This window comes from Sabethes cyaneus, chromosome 1, assembly GCF_943734655.1.
Source record: "Sabethes cyaneus chromosome 1, idSabCyanKW18_F2, whole genome shotgun sequence".
Lineage (NCBI taxonomy): Eukaryota > Metazoa > Arthropoda > Insecta > Diptera > Culicidae > Sabethes > Sabethes cyaneus.
In genome coordinates this window covers 4,512,206-4,528,519 of record NC_071353.1, presented here as the reverse complement: position 1 = coordinate 4,528,519, position 16,314 = coordinate 4,512,206, and the positions used below count along the sequence as shown (strand labels likewise).

Genomic DNA, 16,314 nt, shown 5'->3' with positions numbered 1-16,314 from the left:
CGCCCTGAGAACTTCAGGTTTTTTCTTCCCTAAAGCTAGAGTGAAACATTCCAACCGCTTTGTCTTTCGCAGAATTTCGGCGTCGTTCCGGGGCCATACGACGACCAGGACCAGTATCATTCGTTGCCACAGCCGGGAACGCAAACGCCGTCGCATGCCTACCTGGAGAACAGCCCGGAATTCTACTCTGCCATCCAGATGGAACAGAAGTATATGGCGCCGCACTACAAAACCGGACCGTACACGAGCCGGGGTGGCCGTTACCATCAACCGCATCATCACGCAGGTGGAGGTGGTGGCACCGGCGGCGGCGGAGGAGGAGCTGGAACTGGCGCGGGCGCCGGTTCGCAAAGTGGCCATCATCATCATCACCATCAGCACCAGCATCCACATCACGACGGTTACCATGAGTACTCTTCCCCGTACGATACGCCTCCGTTCCAAACTGTACCCAGCAATACGACGTCGCCGCAGGGATCGGCGAGCACCAATGACGGAACAGGACTGGGGGGTCATATGGACCCGTGGAGTCAGTTGCACCATCCTGGACAGCACCCTGGCCATCCCGGTACGCATCCGTCGCTATTGGACTTCCAGCATCCTGCTTACATGGGAACCTCTCTTGGCTTTGACAAGACAATGCTCGGCAGCTATGGGACGCAGGGTGGAACACCCTGTTTCACCGGATCTGGTCCGATTCAGCTATGGCAGTTCCTGCTAGAACTGCTAACCGATAAAACCTGCCAGAATTTCATCTCCTGGACCGGAGACGAGTGGGAATTTAAGTTAACCGATCCGGATGAGGTAAGTTCTATCGAAAAACGCAAATTTTTTGGATAAACCCAAGTATCTAAACATGTCTTCAAATCAACAGGTGGCACGAAGGTGGGGAGTCCGCAAAAATAAACCAAAAATGAACTACGAAAAGCTTAGTCGAGGCCTTCGGTACTATTACGATAAAAATATCATCCACAAAACCGCGGGCAAACGCTATGTGTATCGTTTCGTTTGTGATCTTCAGACTCTGCTCGGGTACGTAACTGAAACCAACACCCTCCGTTGGATTACCCATCAAATCTAACACTTTCTTCCATCTGCTCCTCCAACAGATACTCTGCCAAGCAGGTGCACGAAATGGTTGACCTCAAGCCGGACAAAAAGGATGACGAGTAGGCGGACCCGCTTCTTAACAGTATAGTAGGCCAAAGTGTGCTTCTTGCTCAATCAAAACAACAGGAAAAAATTACAACAACCGCAACAAAAATTCTAAGGAGAGCAACACTTTCTTCTAGCTGCTTGACTATTATTTTCTCCGATCGTGCTTCCAATCGTACCGCAAACGAACGTTATCGTTATCCGTTATCCGCCTTTCTTAAATCCTTCTCCTTTCCACCCCGCTAGAAGAACAAACGATCGCATACTGCAGTGAACTTCCGGCTACCGGCTACCGGCATCCGTCATCTGGCTACAACCAGTTCAGGCTGTCAATACGGCTGCAAGTCAGCCAGCATCATCAAAGCAGGCGTTGTAAAGCAATCGAAGTAAAGCAAAACAACAGATTTCCTCATTTGTCAAAAAGAAAAACTGAACAAGGCCTGAAAAAGAGCCTGAAGCGTGCTCCCTTGTTGTAGTAGTCAATACACGTGGTACAAGCGATTAAGGATCCGTTCCCACAACTTCTGGTCTGGTAAGCGTATGGTACCGTTCAATTTGATCACTCATCAATTCGTTATGACGACACAGATCGGGGGGTCAGTCAAAACGCAAATGAAACTTAATTCTACTTAACAAAATCTAAATAAACGAACAGTGACGGCGAGATTAGTGGCTGAGATCCGCGTAAATCATAAACAAATGACTTTCAAAAAAAAAACCGCCTAGGTACTGTGCAAAGGAGAAAGGCAAGAAACAAAATTTTATTCTATTTTTTTTTCTTAGTAAAAAACAAATACTTGTGAAGCTTTGTGATAAGTTTTTCATTTCAACGTTTATTTTAATTAGAAGATAATTTCACATAATGTATGGAAAATATTATTATAAATAGTAGAGTTGAGTGCGACAGCAACGTAAGGAGAGCTAGGTTTAGTGTCCCTCGAAAGCAATCGAGAAATTGAGCAGTATCAGAAACAAATTAACGTAAATGTTTTTATCGTTTTCGCAAACAAGAAGAAAAAAACAATGGAACAAACACACAAAAAGAAGATTAGTGAATGCATAATCATAATATTAAATACTGAAAAACAAAAACTGAAAAAAAACAGTCGCATTGAAATTGGTGTCCTGTCGTGCGGCGGCGCGGGTGTGCCTTTGCACACTTCGCACTAACCGAAAAAAAATCAGAGTACTATTCTAGAGCTTAGTTTGCTGTTTGTGTGTTAATTTCTGCCGATGCGAATGTTAACGAACGAGTGCTGCGAGTGTGTTTGTGGCAAACGAATGTGTGGTTTACCTAAAAGTATGATGCGTCTGGTTTATTAGCATGTACGCGGAAAAGCGACCGAATGGTTCTTCGGTTTAGAAGAGAATTGCTGTGCAGTTAGAGTTTTAAGCCAATTAAGTGAAATATATGATTGTAAAAAAAAGTAATTGCAAAGAAAAGCAAAAGTCGATCAAAAATACAGCAAAATAAAAGCGAATCGTAACACTTGGAACGGGGCACCCCATTCTTCCGTTCTCAGTCGGACCGGACGGGTGCGACGAGTAAGGAGAGTTAGAAACAGATTTCATCAACATATTTATGTCAGTCGTGTAAAAAAAAAAAGTTAGTTCTCTGTGTGCCTAATTGAAGTGCGTGCATGTATGAGCCCCGCGCCGGGACGACTGGCAGAGAAGGGCTCCGTTCCTGTGTTGTTATGTTTAAAAATGTCAACTTGTGAAACAAATTGCTATTATTGAAATGTCTCTGCATTGCAACCAGGCTCAAATCATCCAGGAATCGGGAAGTCTACAAAGGGCTTAAACAATTTTTAAAGTTTTCACACCGTTACTAAGCCTTCTAAAAATTTTCATCGTTTTTGCGGTCATGAAAAACTTTGTGTTTCAGTCCAATGTTTTCTTCTAAAAAACTTAAAATATCCTTCATTTGACACCAAAATCAATAAAATCGGTGCAATGATTCAAAAGTGATGAACCTATAAGAGAAAGATTGAAAAAATGACGATTTTGGGCTAACTTTAATTCATAAACTTTAACTCATTTGCATGAATCGGTAGCGTGGTTAAAATAATTAAATGCTCGAATCTGGGGGCTGGGGGTGGTGCTGCAAGAGTCAGTAGGTTCGTTGCATTAGCCCCACATTATTATTGCATTATTTTTTTCCCCCGAGAACTGTTTTATTTAGGAAAAATTAGACATTCTACCCTTGATTTTGATGAACTGCTTGAAAACTGCTCGAATAATTCTTTCCACTTTGAAGCAGGCAAGGAAGCAAGTAAAAATATTGCATGCAAGCTTGTGATATAGAAAACTCTTCGTAAGGACAGAAAAAAATCATGGTTGGAAATACTCAGAGAATAAATATAAAATAACACACTAAGTAGTACCTTTAATATAAAAATATTTCTGTTTGATTTGAGCTTGTTCTAATTCGAGTTCATAAATTCGAGTTAAACGTGTAAAAAGCGTATTGTCCAGCAGTGTTCCCCTCCAAACTACTTGGAATGGCAGTTTTCGTCCTTTTCTGACCTGCCGTGAACGTCTTTAACAATATTCACTTCCATCATTTTAGCCCGCATTCTAAGTCCGTGATAGACGATAGACGTCAAAGAAGCGAGGTTATGTTCGTGCGGGCAAAACTCTATAGAAGTAGGTATTCACTAGCGCTTGCTTTGTTACGTATACGATGTATTGCGTGTATAGCCGCTATTCGCATAACACTCCCAGTTTCTATGGAGACGGGACTGTTGTGCGAGTAGCGGCAGAATAAATACGCAACATAGCTAGCGCTAAAACTTGCTTCATTTAGAATTGGAACAAACTTTTGCTCATATTGTGGCAGTCTTGGTGGACGGATTTGGAAGTTCGGAAATTTTGTTAGCTTCATCTATGTATTTTTGACATTCCGCAAAACGACTGTATTTTGTAAACAAAAGACATGGTAGCCACAAAAAAAAGAAAAAATTGTGCACAGTTATTCGGAAAATCCATTATGGTCTGCATCTAGGCTAACTAAACAGTTGAAATTGCCCAGAAATACCATGTGGCGCGTTATCAAACGGTAAAAGAAACATTGACGACGATTCGGAAACCTCAAGCTAATCATCGGAGTGGAACTGTCGACCGGAAACTGCGTGGTAAGATTTTGAAGACCATCAAGAGGAATCCCAATCTGTCGGACCGTGAATTCGGTGCAGCTCATAGTACCGTGAGGAGAACTCGACGCCGGGAAGGAATCAAGTCGTATCGAGCTATCAAACAGCCAAACTACACCATAAAACAGAATAGTGTGGCCAAAATCCGTGCTCGAAGGCTATACGACCGGGTGCTAACTAGGTTCGACGGGTGTCTTCTGATGGACGATGAAACCTATGTCAAGGCTGACTTCGGGCAAATGCCAGGTCAAAAATTTTACTTGGCAACGGCTCAGGGGGATGTTCCTAGCAAATTTAAATTTGTCTTTGTCGACTTATTTGCACGAAAATTTGTGATTTGGCAGGGCAGCTGTGACAGAAAAACGAAAGTTTTCGTTACAAATAAGACAAATAACAAATAACGTCAGAACTGTACCAAAAGAAGTGTCTCCAAAAACGAATCTCGTGATGTTTTGGCTAGATTTGGCAAGCTGTCTTTGCAGCAAAGTCGTTCAAGAATGGTATGCAGAGAAAGGGGTCCAGTTTGTTCCGAAAGACCTTAACCCACTCAAATTGTCACCAGTTCCGCCCTATTGAGATATATTGGGCAATCATGAAGAGGCAACCTCAAGGCAAATGGAAAAGTTATCAAAGACATCAATCAGATGAAGATGGAGAAAAGGTGGAATAGGATAGCCAAAACGATGAACGAAAAAAGTGTGGGCCGCCTAATGAGCCATATTACAGGAAAAGTACTGAAGTTTTTGGAGCGTCTTAGTAGAATACGAAACCTGGAAATTAAATAAAAAGGAAACTTGTCCAATTTGATTCTACTATGTATATTTTATTCTTGACAGATACGTATTACGACTGCGACTTGCAGGCTTGCTCTGTGTCTGTTTTCAAATTCGAATAAAATGTACATGTCAAGAATAAAATATACATAGTAGAATTAAGTTGGATAAGAATTCTTTTTATTTAACCTGACATTACATTTTGTTTTTTTTATTCATGTTTCGAGAATTCCTTCGAAACCGTGACGAGTAATTTTATCCGTATTTTTTCTTAAAAGTTTGAAGAAAATGCTACATTTGTGTAAGAAAAGATCTTGAATTCAATAATAAATAACTGTAATACACGTAATTGTTTTTATTCCAATACTATATGAAGCAAGCTTCAGAAAATTGAATCGCCAACAAAAGCACTTAATGAAACGCTCAACGATTATCCCAAGCGAGGTTATATTATTCTGCTGTTATCAGGTGAATTGAGTAAGCTCGCCGTCTCTGAAGGTTGTCACCAAGTACACGAGCTCTAAGTAAATGACTAAGTAAATCATCCACCAATTGGCCCTTTTAGAAGCCACCAAATAATGATTGCATTAGAATTTACTTTCTATTGATTGAAACTAAAAATATATATTTACATTTGTGTTCCGAGCCTATCATTGAGTAAATTCGAAATCGTGAATTTTGCTTTCCAATTTGCTTAATATTTTTTTGCATCGCGGTCCTCTTTTCTAATTCCAAGCATAATTAAAACTTCTATACATCGTACGAAGTTACGTCGTTATGACGTCAATCTAGTGTACGAGTCGACAAATAAAGTAAATCCGAATTACCTGGACAATCTACTTCAACCAGTTAAGCAAGTTATGAAATGGGGTGATTGAAAAAAGATGAGACTTCAAGTTCTTTCATTTCTTCTCGGAGCAAGATTACTTTTTTCACCCGCTTTTTTTTTGAAGGGGGACCCGGGGCAAGATGAGCACCCTAAGGTCAGCTCAAGTTTTGGTTATAAAAAGCACGATTTTTCTTCAGCTAACCGTTGCTACACGGTTGTTCTATTATCCATCTAACTTTCCTACAATATTTTGCTTTGAAATATTTGAAACTGCATTGAAAAAAATTTGATAATAAAAATAGTTGTTTTTGCACCCGTCTGAAACATACCAAGACAAGCACTCCCACGGGGCAAAATTGGCACCTGTTTGATAAGTGAATTATTTGCTTAAAGTTACATTTCTAATTTTTAGAAAAACCTCAATTACTAAACATAAGTTCCAAAAGCCTGGGTAAATGGCTGGACAATGAGGAATATAGACCCCATAGCGGTCGCTAGCCTCTTATCCAGCAACTCCAATCCCGACCTCCTCGGGGTACCAGCCGGAATACGAGCAACCTTAGCGGAGATCGGGTAACCAACCCCGGTGGAAACTAAGGTCGTATACTAACCGGGAAGGAGGTATAGTGAGTCTCTGCACTATAAGATGGTAGCCCCAACGCGAGGCTCGGTAGTATTGCCCCAGTACGGCTACACACCTAAATTAAATCACACTTACAAAATTCAAGCAAAGTCGGAGCGGAATATTCGGCATCGACCTAGTCGACGAAATAATGACGACGAATGGAGACTCGGTACTTGGAACTGCAGATCGCTAAATTTCGCAGGTTGCGAGCGGGTGCTGATTGAACAGCTTGAACCCCCCAAACTCGGCATCATAGCTCTGCAGAAAATCTGTTGCAAAGGAGAGAAGGTATGGAAGATTCGTGGGGGAAAGACCCAGTTTTACCAGAGCGGTGGCACTACCAACGAACTGGGAACGGGCTTTGTAGTGTTGGGCGGAATACAGAATCGCGAATACCGAACACGTCAAAGCCGCCCTCCTCGGCTGAACATCAGGCAATTAGATAACCCGCAAGTTGCCGAGAACTACGCGCGAATACTGGTTGAGGCACTGCCTTCTTCCGAGGAGTTAGGTGCTTCAAACCTCGAAGACGGTTGGGGCAGAATACGCTCGGCCATCGGAGAGGCCGCTACCGCGGCACTAGGTATTGACCCTCGGAGTACGCAAAATGATTGGTTTGATGGGGAATGCCAACAAGCGGTGGAGGGAAAAAAACTGCTTGGAAAAATTATCTAAGTATTGCCACTAGCGAGAACCTGGCCAAATACTGACGAGCTAGGAACCAGTTGACCACGATCCTGAGGAGGAACAAACGCCAAAAGGAGGACAGAAATCGTCAAGAATTAGAGCAACTATTCCGACCTAATGACACGCGCAAGTTTTATGAGAAGGTGAACCAAACTCGGAAGGGCTACACACCGAAACCTGACATGTGTAGGGACGAGGGAGGGAATCTAATTACAAACGAACGCGAGGTGGTCGACAGGTGGAAGCAGTTCTTCGATGAACACCTCAATGGCGAAGTCGCAGAAGGAGGCTGAAACGGAAATTAACCTAGGAGCGCCCATGGAAGATAGTAATGTCCTAGCACCTGTTCTCCAAGAAGTCAAACGAGAAATCGGGCTGCTGAAAACCAATAAAGCCGCTGGGAAGGACCGCCTACCGGCAGAGTTTTATAAACATGGCGAAGAAACGCTAGCAAAGGCCCTACACTGGGTTATTTCGAGAATTTGGGAGGAGGAAAAGCTACCGGAGGAATGGATGGAAGGAGTGGTTTGTCCCATCTATAGAAAGGGTTATCGGCTAGACTGCTGCAACTACCGCGGTATTACGATGGTAAACGCCGCCTACAAGGTACTCTCCCAGATCCTGTTACGCCGGTGGTCACCGATAGTACAAGGTTTCGTAGGGAATTCAGGCGTGTTTCATGGGGGTTCGCGCAACTACGGACCAAATGTTCACTATCCGACAGATCTTGCATAAATTTCGGGAGTACAACATGCCCCCGCATCACATCTTTATTGATTTCAAAGCAGCATACGATACAGTCGATCGAAACAAGCTATGGCACATAATGCACGAACACGGTTTTCCGGACAAACTGACGCGACTGATCAGAGCTACATTGGATCGAGTGATGTGTTTCGTACGCATCTCTGGGACACTCTCGAGTCCCTTCGAGACGCTGTGAGGGTTGAGACTAGGTGACGGTTTATCCTGCATGCTGTTCAACATCGCTCTTGAGGGGGTGATTCGACGAGCGGGCATCGAAACGAGAGGCACGATTTTTACCAAGGGTAGCCAACTTCTAGGCTTTGCAGATGATTTCGATATCATAGCCAGTAACTTTGCGACGGCGGAGGCAATCTACACCTGACTGAAAGCGGAGCCTAGGAGAATTGGGCTAAAAATAAATGCATCGAAGACCAAATATATGAAAGAAAGAGGCTCAAAGGAAACAAATGCGCGTCTCCCACGGACGGTAACCGTTGATGGCGACGAACTAGAAGTGGTAGAGGAGTTCGTGTATTCGGGATCGCTGGTGACCGCGGACAACAACACTAGTAAGGAGATCCAGCGGCGCAACCAAGCGGGAAATCGGGCCTACTTTGCCCTTCGTAAAACGCTACGATCAGGAAGCATACGCCGCCGCACGAAGCAAACAATGTACAAAACCCTTATTAGACCGGTAGTTCTTTATGGACTTGAAGCCGTGACGCTGCTCACGGAGGACATACGCGCCCTTGCCGTTTTCGAGCGGAAAGTGCTACGGATGATATTTGGCAGAGTACAAACTGAAAGCGGAGAGTGGAGGAGGCGTATGAATCATGTACATCTAGCGAAAGTTAGCAGGTTACGGTGGGCCGGACACGTCGTAAAGATGCCGGACCACAGTGCGACGAAAATAGTCCTCTTCAACAACCCCACCGACATCAGGAACTGGGGGGCACAACGTGCACGATGGCTCGAAAGCGATTTGCGACTTCTGAGACGACTAGGAAATTGGCGACGAGTGGCCCAAGACCGAGTTGAATGGAGACGAGTGCTTGAAACAGCACGAGTCACCCCGGCTCTATGCTGAAGAAGTTCCAAAAGCGTCGTGTTAGTAAAAAAAGCCAGTGGTGGGCCTGACATTTTTAAGCAATTCGAGTAGTTTACCAACAGTCATTTTGAAGTCTCGAGCTTTAGGGATTCAAATTTGTTAAGCGATTCGAGGCTAAAGTTGCATGGCTGTTTATGAAATTTGCTGAGCCAGTTCTATTTTAAAACCATTGCATTTTTATCGAATAAATGAGATTTTTTTTTATTTTGCTAGCTTGAATGCCAAAACTCCAAAAGGGTCACTCCATACCTACTAACATTTTTAATTTCACGGATGTAATGGATTACCCTTTTTTCTTCCTTCAAGCATTTTCAGGTCGCAGAACTTACATCGGCATGCCATAGTTTTGTGCGTTTCTTCTAATAGAATAACCCACGGAATAACCTTTCACATTCAATGCGTGGATAACAAATCGAAGATCGCTATTCATTAACCGTTTTTGTTCCGAAAAACGTTTATGACAATGGAAATAATTGAATTTGACGGTTATTTTTATTCTTACAAGCTATGTTGTAAAATATAAGGGTGCCCAACTTGCTCCGGGAAATTGTGCTCATTTTACCTCGGCAAAACAACATATTTTAAAAATGTTATAAAATATCAAAAAATTACTAGAAAATATTTTTAAACGATTCAATTTGGAAAGTACATGTTGTTCAATCGTAAAAGAGTTGTAATTTATAAATAAGCTTCTTTTATTTATTTAAAATGCTTCTTTTCTGATGGCAAAATGTTACAAGAAATCTAGGCTGTCAGAACGATAATTTATTTCACGGAATTACGCGATAATATTACTTCGTTTCGGCACAATTTAAAAGTTTGTGGGAGTTTTTAAGCCAAAAGCTTTTTCGCAGCTGTGAAATGGGGAGCGGTGCCCATCCTACCCCGGGTCCCCCTACGATGTTAATTGATTGGCCTGAAGAATAGTGTGCACCATGCAGGCCTTTTGTCATTTCTACCAGCATTCTAACAAATACAGCAACTTTGCGTAGTCTTGCATTAAATATGCGGTTTGTGTCTTGAAAACCACCTTCTACTTTTTAGCAACGCAACAATCATTGTGTCTCTCAATAGGTGATTTTTTTATATGGTATTTTTCTATTTGTTTGTTAGAGACACTTTGCACCATTCCGGTGCATTCGTATCCGTGTCTATATAGTATCCAGTGTGGATTTTTAATAAAAAACCACACTACAACCTTTGAATCGGTAAAAAAGCACATTCAGGCATACACATCAAACTTAGGGCATGATTTTGCGCAGCTTGGTAGCTTGTTGCAACCAGTTTTGTTGTATAATAGTTTATCAAGCACTTGCTGCACGGAAATTAACCGTATAATAGTTTATTAAGCTATTATACAACACAAATGTTACTTGGGATGTTTCACAGTTTCATACATACAGTTAAATCTCCTGTTTCCAAAGGATACCTTATTACTGGATGAAAATCCGAGTAAAACCGGTGCATTTTTTCTAAGAATACAAGAAAAAAAGCCCAACATCAAAAATAAACAAATCGTTCTCATCACGGTTGAGCAAACAAATTTACAAGTTGCATTATAGTCATTAGAAATCATTGCTTCGACCGTAATTGCAATGATTTGAATAGTTTATGATTCATCTACATTGGAAGACTACTAAATATTTCACCTGCTAACAGCATGAATTGCATAAGCACGAAACGTAGCGTGTGGCCACCAGTTGCACTCCTCCGATACCTACGTTCTGTGCACAAATCTAAAATTTGATGTCCATTTGATGCGTAGAATATGATAGAGTGTACGAAATTGGGAACAATAATAGGCTAGTTTTCAACTAAACTATATTTTACTATTTCAGGACGTATTCTTCAAAGGACGCATATTTTATCGTTGAGATCAACAGTCAAGCATAAACTAGTCAACCGTCATCGACATCAGCTTGTTAAACTCGTACGTCACCCCGGGAAAATCGTAACCCTGTTCGGCCAGCTGCTTGTAGGTAACAACAATTTCGTCGTAAAATCCAACCTTGGCAGCCGGTATCTGAGACCCGGGAGTTGAAAACAACGTGACCGTTAGCCGGAATCCTAGCGCTCGGCAGATTGGAATCCTCGCACGCAGCAGTTCCGTGGCTATTCCCCGTCCGCGATATTTCGGCGCAACAGAAAGGCCCCAAGCGGACAGATAGTGCTCCACTCCGTACTTTTCGAACAAATCAGCTTGCTTCAACATTCCCACGTACGAGTCGTAAACCGTCTGCAGGCCAACACTTTCGAACTGGAATTATTCACACAGGAAAACATCACTAACCCGCCACACACAACAAACTCACACAAACAAAACTCACTTTCAACTGCTTGGAGGATTCACTGCGGGAAACTACGGTCAGCATGTTCAATCCGACGATCTCATCCGAACCCTCGCGGAAACAAACGATAGCAACCCGCTGCTTGGCGATGGTTTGCCACATTTGGCTGAACTCCTCCAGGGCCACCGGGTCCTTGTCCAATCCGACGCTGCTGCACATCGGTTCATCGCGAAGAAAAAATGTTTTCATGTGCTCGATCGCCTCATCGACTCGATCGTCCGGTAGGTCCTGAACGCGGTACCGCACCAAACGGTTACCGTTCGGGTCACGTGCCTCGAAAGTATGCCACACGCGAGGATGCGAAACGTCCACCGGGCGGGTCCAGGAGCTCATCGCGCTAAAACACGGCAGGTACGGTTTCGGTTAGTTTGGTGCCACTCTTCTAGTCCGACGACCAGCGTTGAATGCAAAATGTACGGAGGTAAACGTGTGCGACTTGTATTGTAGGTAGGTACTTGATGTCTCTTTTAGATGTCATTTGCGATGATTGGTATCATTATTCATGAACTCATATTATTATTACAATAATTGCATGATTTGTTGCTTCGTTTGTATTAGAGTACATGTGCATTAGAATTTGCAATTTTAAGATAGTGTGGTAGAGCTTGAGACAACTTTGCATTAGTATTGTGTCTGTATATATAAAACTTGAAACTGGGGATGATTGCACATACAGTAGGCTGTAAGGGAACATACCTAAATTACATAACGCAGGTTTTAACGATTTTTAGCACTCTCGCCTTCCTACGTAACACGTTTTTGTACGGTAAGTTGCCAGCATGTAACACCACGATACTATTGGTCTCCCCACTAAGCGCGTTGCGTAATTAATGAATGGCTCCTAAGCTCTCAAACAAATAGGGCACAAAGCAGGGTGGTTGTTCGAAGACATCTGTGACTTGAAACAACCTTAGGTTCACAGCACGTTTCTCATTTACTGTTTACTTCTATATCGCGTTAGTATCTGAGTAAGTGGGCTTATTCAGAGCTGTTGAGCACGTTGACTTGTTTGTGGATATAGAGGTGTTCAATGTTTTATTTGAGTGCCTTATCAGTCCTTAGCATTAGAAAAAAATTGTTAAAATCACGTCGATGGTTGTTCGTTGATGAGAACTTGTAGGTTAGATGAAGATGTTATAAGTAGGGGTGCAAAATTAAAATTTTGATATTTGTGAGGAAACATGGTTTTCCAAAGTATCTATTTTTTAAACCAAAGTAAACCAACTTAGTTTACAGGAATGTTGTATTTTTGTTAAAAAGAATGTTATGTTTGCAACTCTTAAGCAGCGCTTAAAACTTTAACTTTTTCTAAGCTTTGCTGAAACTTCGGATTCACTCGTTGACTGTTAATATTAAACTCACGTTGACTGGGGAGCAGGGATGGCTCGATTGCTTTCACTCAATCTTGATTTATTTGACAGTACCGTCTCAGCCGAGTAAAATTTAACTAAGTTACATATGGGAGATGGGACATTTGTGGGACTAGTTATTATCTACAATTTTGCCGAATAAAGCATTGTAGTCTGTATCTTTTGTATTAACGACACTGCAAAGCTGGTAGCTCATCAGTACCTAAGTGAACCTGCACTCAAGTACAACGTGCCCACGCATCACATATTTATTGATTTCAAAGCAGCAAACGATACAGTCGAACGAGACAAGCTATGGCAGATAATGCACGAATACGTTTTTCCGGATAAACTAACGCAACTGTTCAAAGCTCTATTGAATCGAGTGATGTGTTTCTCGCGCGTTTCGGGGACGCTCTCCAGTCCTTTCGAGCCATGGCGAGGGTTGAGACAAGGTGACGGCTTATCCTACATGCTACCCAGCTAGCATTTTCATATGTATAAAAAAGGTAAAAATCAGCATTATGTTCAGATATACATGCTAAATAAACCGTATTTCATGCGCAAAATTGGCATATCCGTACTATTTTGCAGGCGATATACGTGATTACGAATAATTTTGAGCGTTACGACTATATAAGTATTTATATACGATAATATCCGATTAAGCGCGAGTCGCTCCGTGCTACTCTACGATTTTGTGCTGAAAATCGTATGTATGTCAGTCATTATCATTATATACGACAGAAAATCAACTTGATCCCACTTTATCCAGCTTTAGTTACGATTTCGAGTTTGTTAGGAGATATTTACGATAGTTTTCGTACATTGATATACGAGTTGGTGCTAGCTGGGTATTCTACATCGCTCTTGAGGGGGTGATCCAACTAGCGGGCATCGAAACGACAAGTACGATTTTCACCAAGGGTAGCCAACTCGGTTGGTAAATGGTTGGATAATGCGTAAAACCAACCCCGGTGGAAATTAAGGTCGTATTCCAACAGGGAGCAGCCCCATCACGAGACTCGGTAGCGTAGGCCTTGGTAGGGCTACCTATCTAAACCCTTCAAACTAAAGAGTCAAGAAAATTTTACTCGAAACATTCGGCATGGACAAGTTTTGGAGTTTTGGTACCTGGAACTGCAGATCGCTAAATTTCGTTGGTGGCGACATGGTGCTGCTCGACTAGTTGGAACCCCGAGCCGAAAGGTTGACATCGTGGCACTGCAGGAGATCTGTCGCAAAGGCGAGAAGGTATAGAGGATCCGTGACAGCAAAGCGCAATTTTTCCAGAGCGGTGGTGGAGCGACCAACAAGCTGGAAACAGGCTTCGTAGTGTTGGGCAAAGTGCAGGATCGCGTAATGGACTGAAAAGCGATCAATGGAAGAATGTGCGTGTTGAGGATAAAAGGCCGTTTTTTCAACTACACCATCATACGCGTGCATTGGCCATACGAAGGTAGACCCGACGACGAGAAGGAAGTGTTCTATGCGCAGCTGGAGGCAACGTACGACAGCTGCTCACGACGGGACATCAAGATTGTCGTCGAGGATGTGAACACCCAGGTCGACAGGGAAGCAATGTATAAAGGGTGTCACACATCAAATTGCACCACGAAATAAACGCTGTAGAAAATTACCCATTTGGTATTTTCTCTGGAACATTTGAGTAGAAGTAGTTTAGAGTGTATTGTTAACACTCTATTTTTATCGCGGTCAGTTTTTCGAAAATTGGAAAAAATGGTGTCACCCGAAAAGCAACGTCGCAAATTTATTTTGCGCAAGCACCTAGAAAATCCTCAACTCTCATCATGAATGATGAGACTTACGTCAAGGTGGAGTTCCGGCAGCTTCCGGTGCTACTATACTTCACCGCCCAGCACAAGTTTGATGTTCCGGAGGAAGTAAGGATGCAGAAACTTACATAGTTTGCCAAGAAATACATGAGTTGGCCGAGAAATATATCATGTGGCAAACAGAGTGCACCGTTCGTGACTACAGGGACTGTAAACGGGCAGATCTGCCTCAAGAAGTGTTTACAGAAGCATCTGCCTTCTCTGTCGAAGCAACACGAGGGCCCTACGATCTTCTGGCCGGATCTATCTTCGTGCCAATATTCAAAGGATGTATTGGAGTGGTACGAAGCCAACGGAGTCACTTTCGTATCCAAGGACATGAACACCTCCAACGCACCGGAACTAAGGACCATCGAAAAATACTAGCCTATTATGAAGCAGGCACTACGAAAGCATCCCAAGGAGGTCAAGTCTGAGGAAGACATGAAGAAAAATTGGATTTCCGTACAGAGGAAGCTGCAGCTAGGTTGTACAAAACTTTTTGAGTGGAGTTAAGCGTAAGGGACGAGCAAACGGTTATGGTATTGAAGTTGAATGCAACAAACCAAAAGCTTACTAATGGATTATATTTTGTTGTCTGAAAGTTTGAAAAGGATCGGTCAATTAGGCAATTTTCTACAGCGTTTTTTCCGTGGTGCAATTTGATGTGGGACACCCTTTATGTTGTTTGAAGTCAAGCTTAGAGTCCAGCAGTATTGCTAAGTCCCTGACACAGTTTTCGCGGCGTAAAGGCACGTCTGATAGCATGTAGTCGAAGACGAGAGGGTTTAATTTCCTGGAGAATGTAATTATTCACATTTGTCGGCACCATTTCGCAAAAATCGATAGCTGCTCTTGCAGGAACGCGGCGTCGGACGGACTATCAACTTTGGCATATAGCTTCAGATCGTCGGCAAGAGAGTCGCGGGCATTTAAGAGGAAGTTGGCATCGTTGAATTAGACAAGGAAGACCAAAGGTTCAAGATGGCTACCTTGTGGAACTCCAGAGTTAGCAGTGAAAGATCTGGAGGTAAAACCGTCGATGCTTACTTCCAGCTGGCGGTCGGAAAGGTATGAATTAAACCATCGTAGCCGGTGCCGGTGGAGTTTTTGAGAACTTTTTTCGTCGTCCGGTGTCCTTATGACGTGTCCGACCCACCGTAGTCCAGGTGTACGATGGGAATCTCTCCAAGCAATGCCTGTAGCTCGTGATTCATACGCCTCCGCCACCCTCCGCTTTCCGTTTGTACTTCACCAAATATCGTCCGCAGTACCCTCCCTTCGAACACGACACGTGCGCGTATGTCTTCCGTGTGCGGTTTCTGGTCCATAAAGAACTACCGACCTAATTAGAGTGTGGTACATTATTAGCTTCGTGGGGCGGCGTATGTTTCCTCATCGTAGCGTTTTACGAAGGGCAAAGTAGGCCCGATTTCCCGCTTGAATGCGCCGCTGGATCTCCTTACTAGTATTGTTGTCCGCGGTCACCAGCGATCCCAAATACACGAACTCATCTACCACTTGTAGTCCGTGGGAGGCGCGCGCTTTTTTCCTTTACGTGTTTGCTTTCATTTATTTTTAGCTCAGTCTTCCTAGACTCCGCTTTTAGTCTAGCGTAGTTTGCCTCCGCCGTCTTAGAGATCCTGGCTACGATATCAAAGTCATCTACAGAGGAGTTGGCTTACTACTTTACCAGCCGAGAG

General features: G+C 43.1%; 2 protein-coding genes across 2 annotated transcripts in view; one reads left to right on the top strand and one right to left on the bottom strand.

Annotated features, from left to right (window-relative positions):
- The window catches only part of LOC128737120 (ETS-like protein pointed), a 228,667-nt gene extending 225,827 nt beyond the window's left edge, over window positions 1-2,840 (top strand). Inside the window, exons 8-10 of the mRNA XM_053831723.1 lie at window positions 73-804; window positions 875-1,032; window positions 1,110-2,840. Coding sequence (XP_053687698.1) covers window positions 73-804; window positions 875-1,032; window positions 1,110-1,173 — 954 coding nt within the window. The 3' untranslated portion in view covers window positions 1,174-2,840. The remainder of the gene's footprint in view (window positions 1-72; window positions 805-874; window positions 1,033-1,109) is intronic.
- Window positions 2,841-10,910: 8,070 nt separating this feature from the next.
- Window positions 10,911-12,249, bottom strand: LOC128732481 (uncharacterized). Its single transcript, XM_053825738.1, has 3 exons — window positions 12,124-12,249; window positions 11,407-11,764; window positions 10,911-11,336 (listed from the first exon to the last, which is right to left on the bottom strand). Exons 2-3 carry the CDS (start codon window positions 11,758-11,760, stop codon window positions 10,974-10,976), a joined length of 717 nt encoding a protein of 238 aa, XP_053681713.1. The 5' UTR covers window positions 11,761-11,764; window positions 12,124-12,249; the 3' UTR covers window positions 10,911-10,973.
- Window positions 12,250-16,314: the final 4,065 nt, after the last annotated feature.

What these genes read in the sequence shown, in the direction of transcription:
- LOC128732481 (XM_053825738.1), bottom strand. Translation starts at nt 11,760, where the DNA reads ATGAGCTCCTGGACCCGCCCGGTGGACGTTTCGCATCCTCGCGTGTGG. An exon ending in AATCCTCCAAGCAGTTGAAA is followed by an intron (nt 11,337 to 11,406) that starts GTGAGTTTTGTT and finishes GAATAATTCCAG; the next exon opens with TTCGAAAGTGTTGGCCTGCA.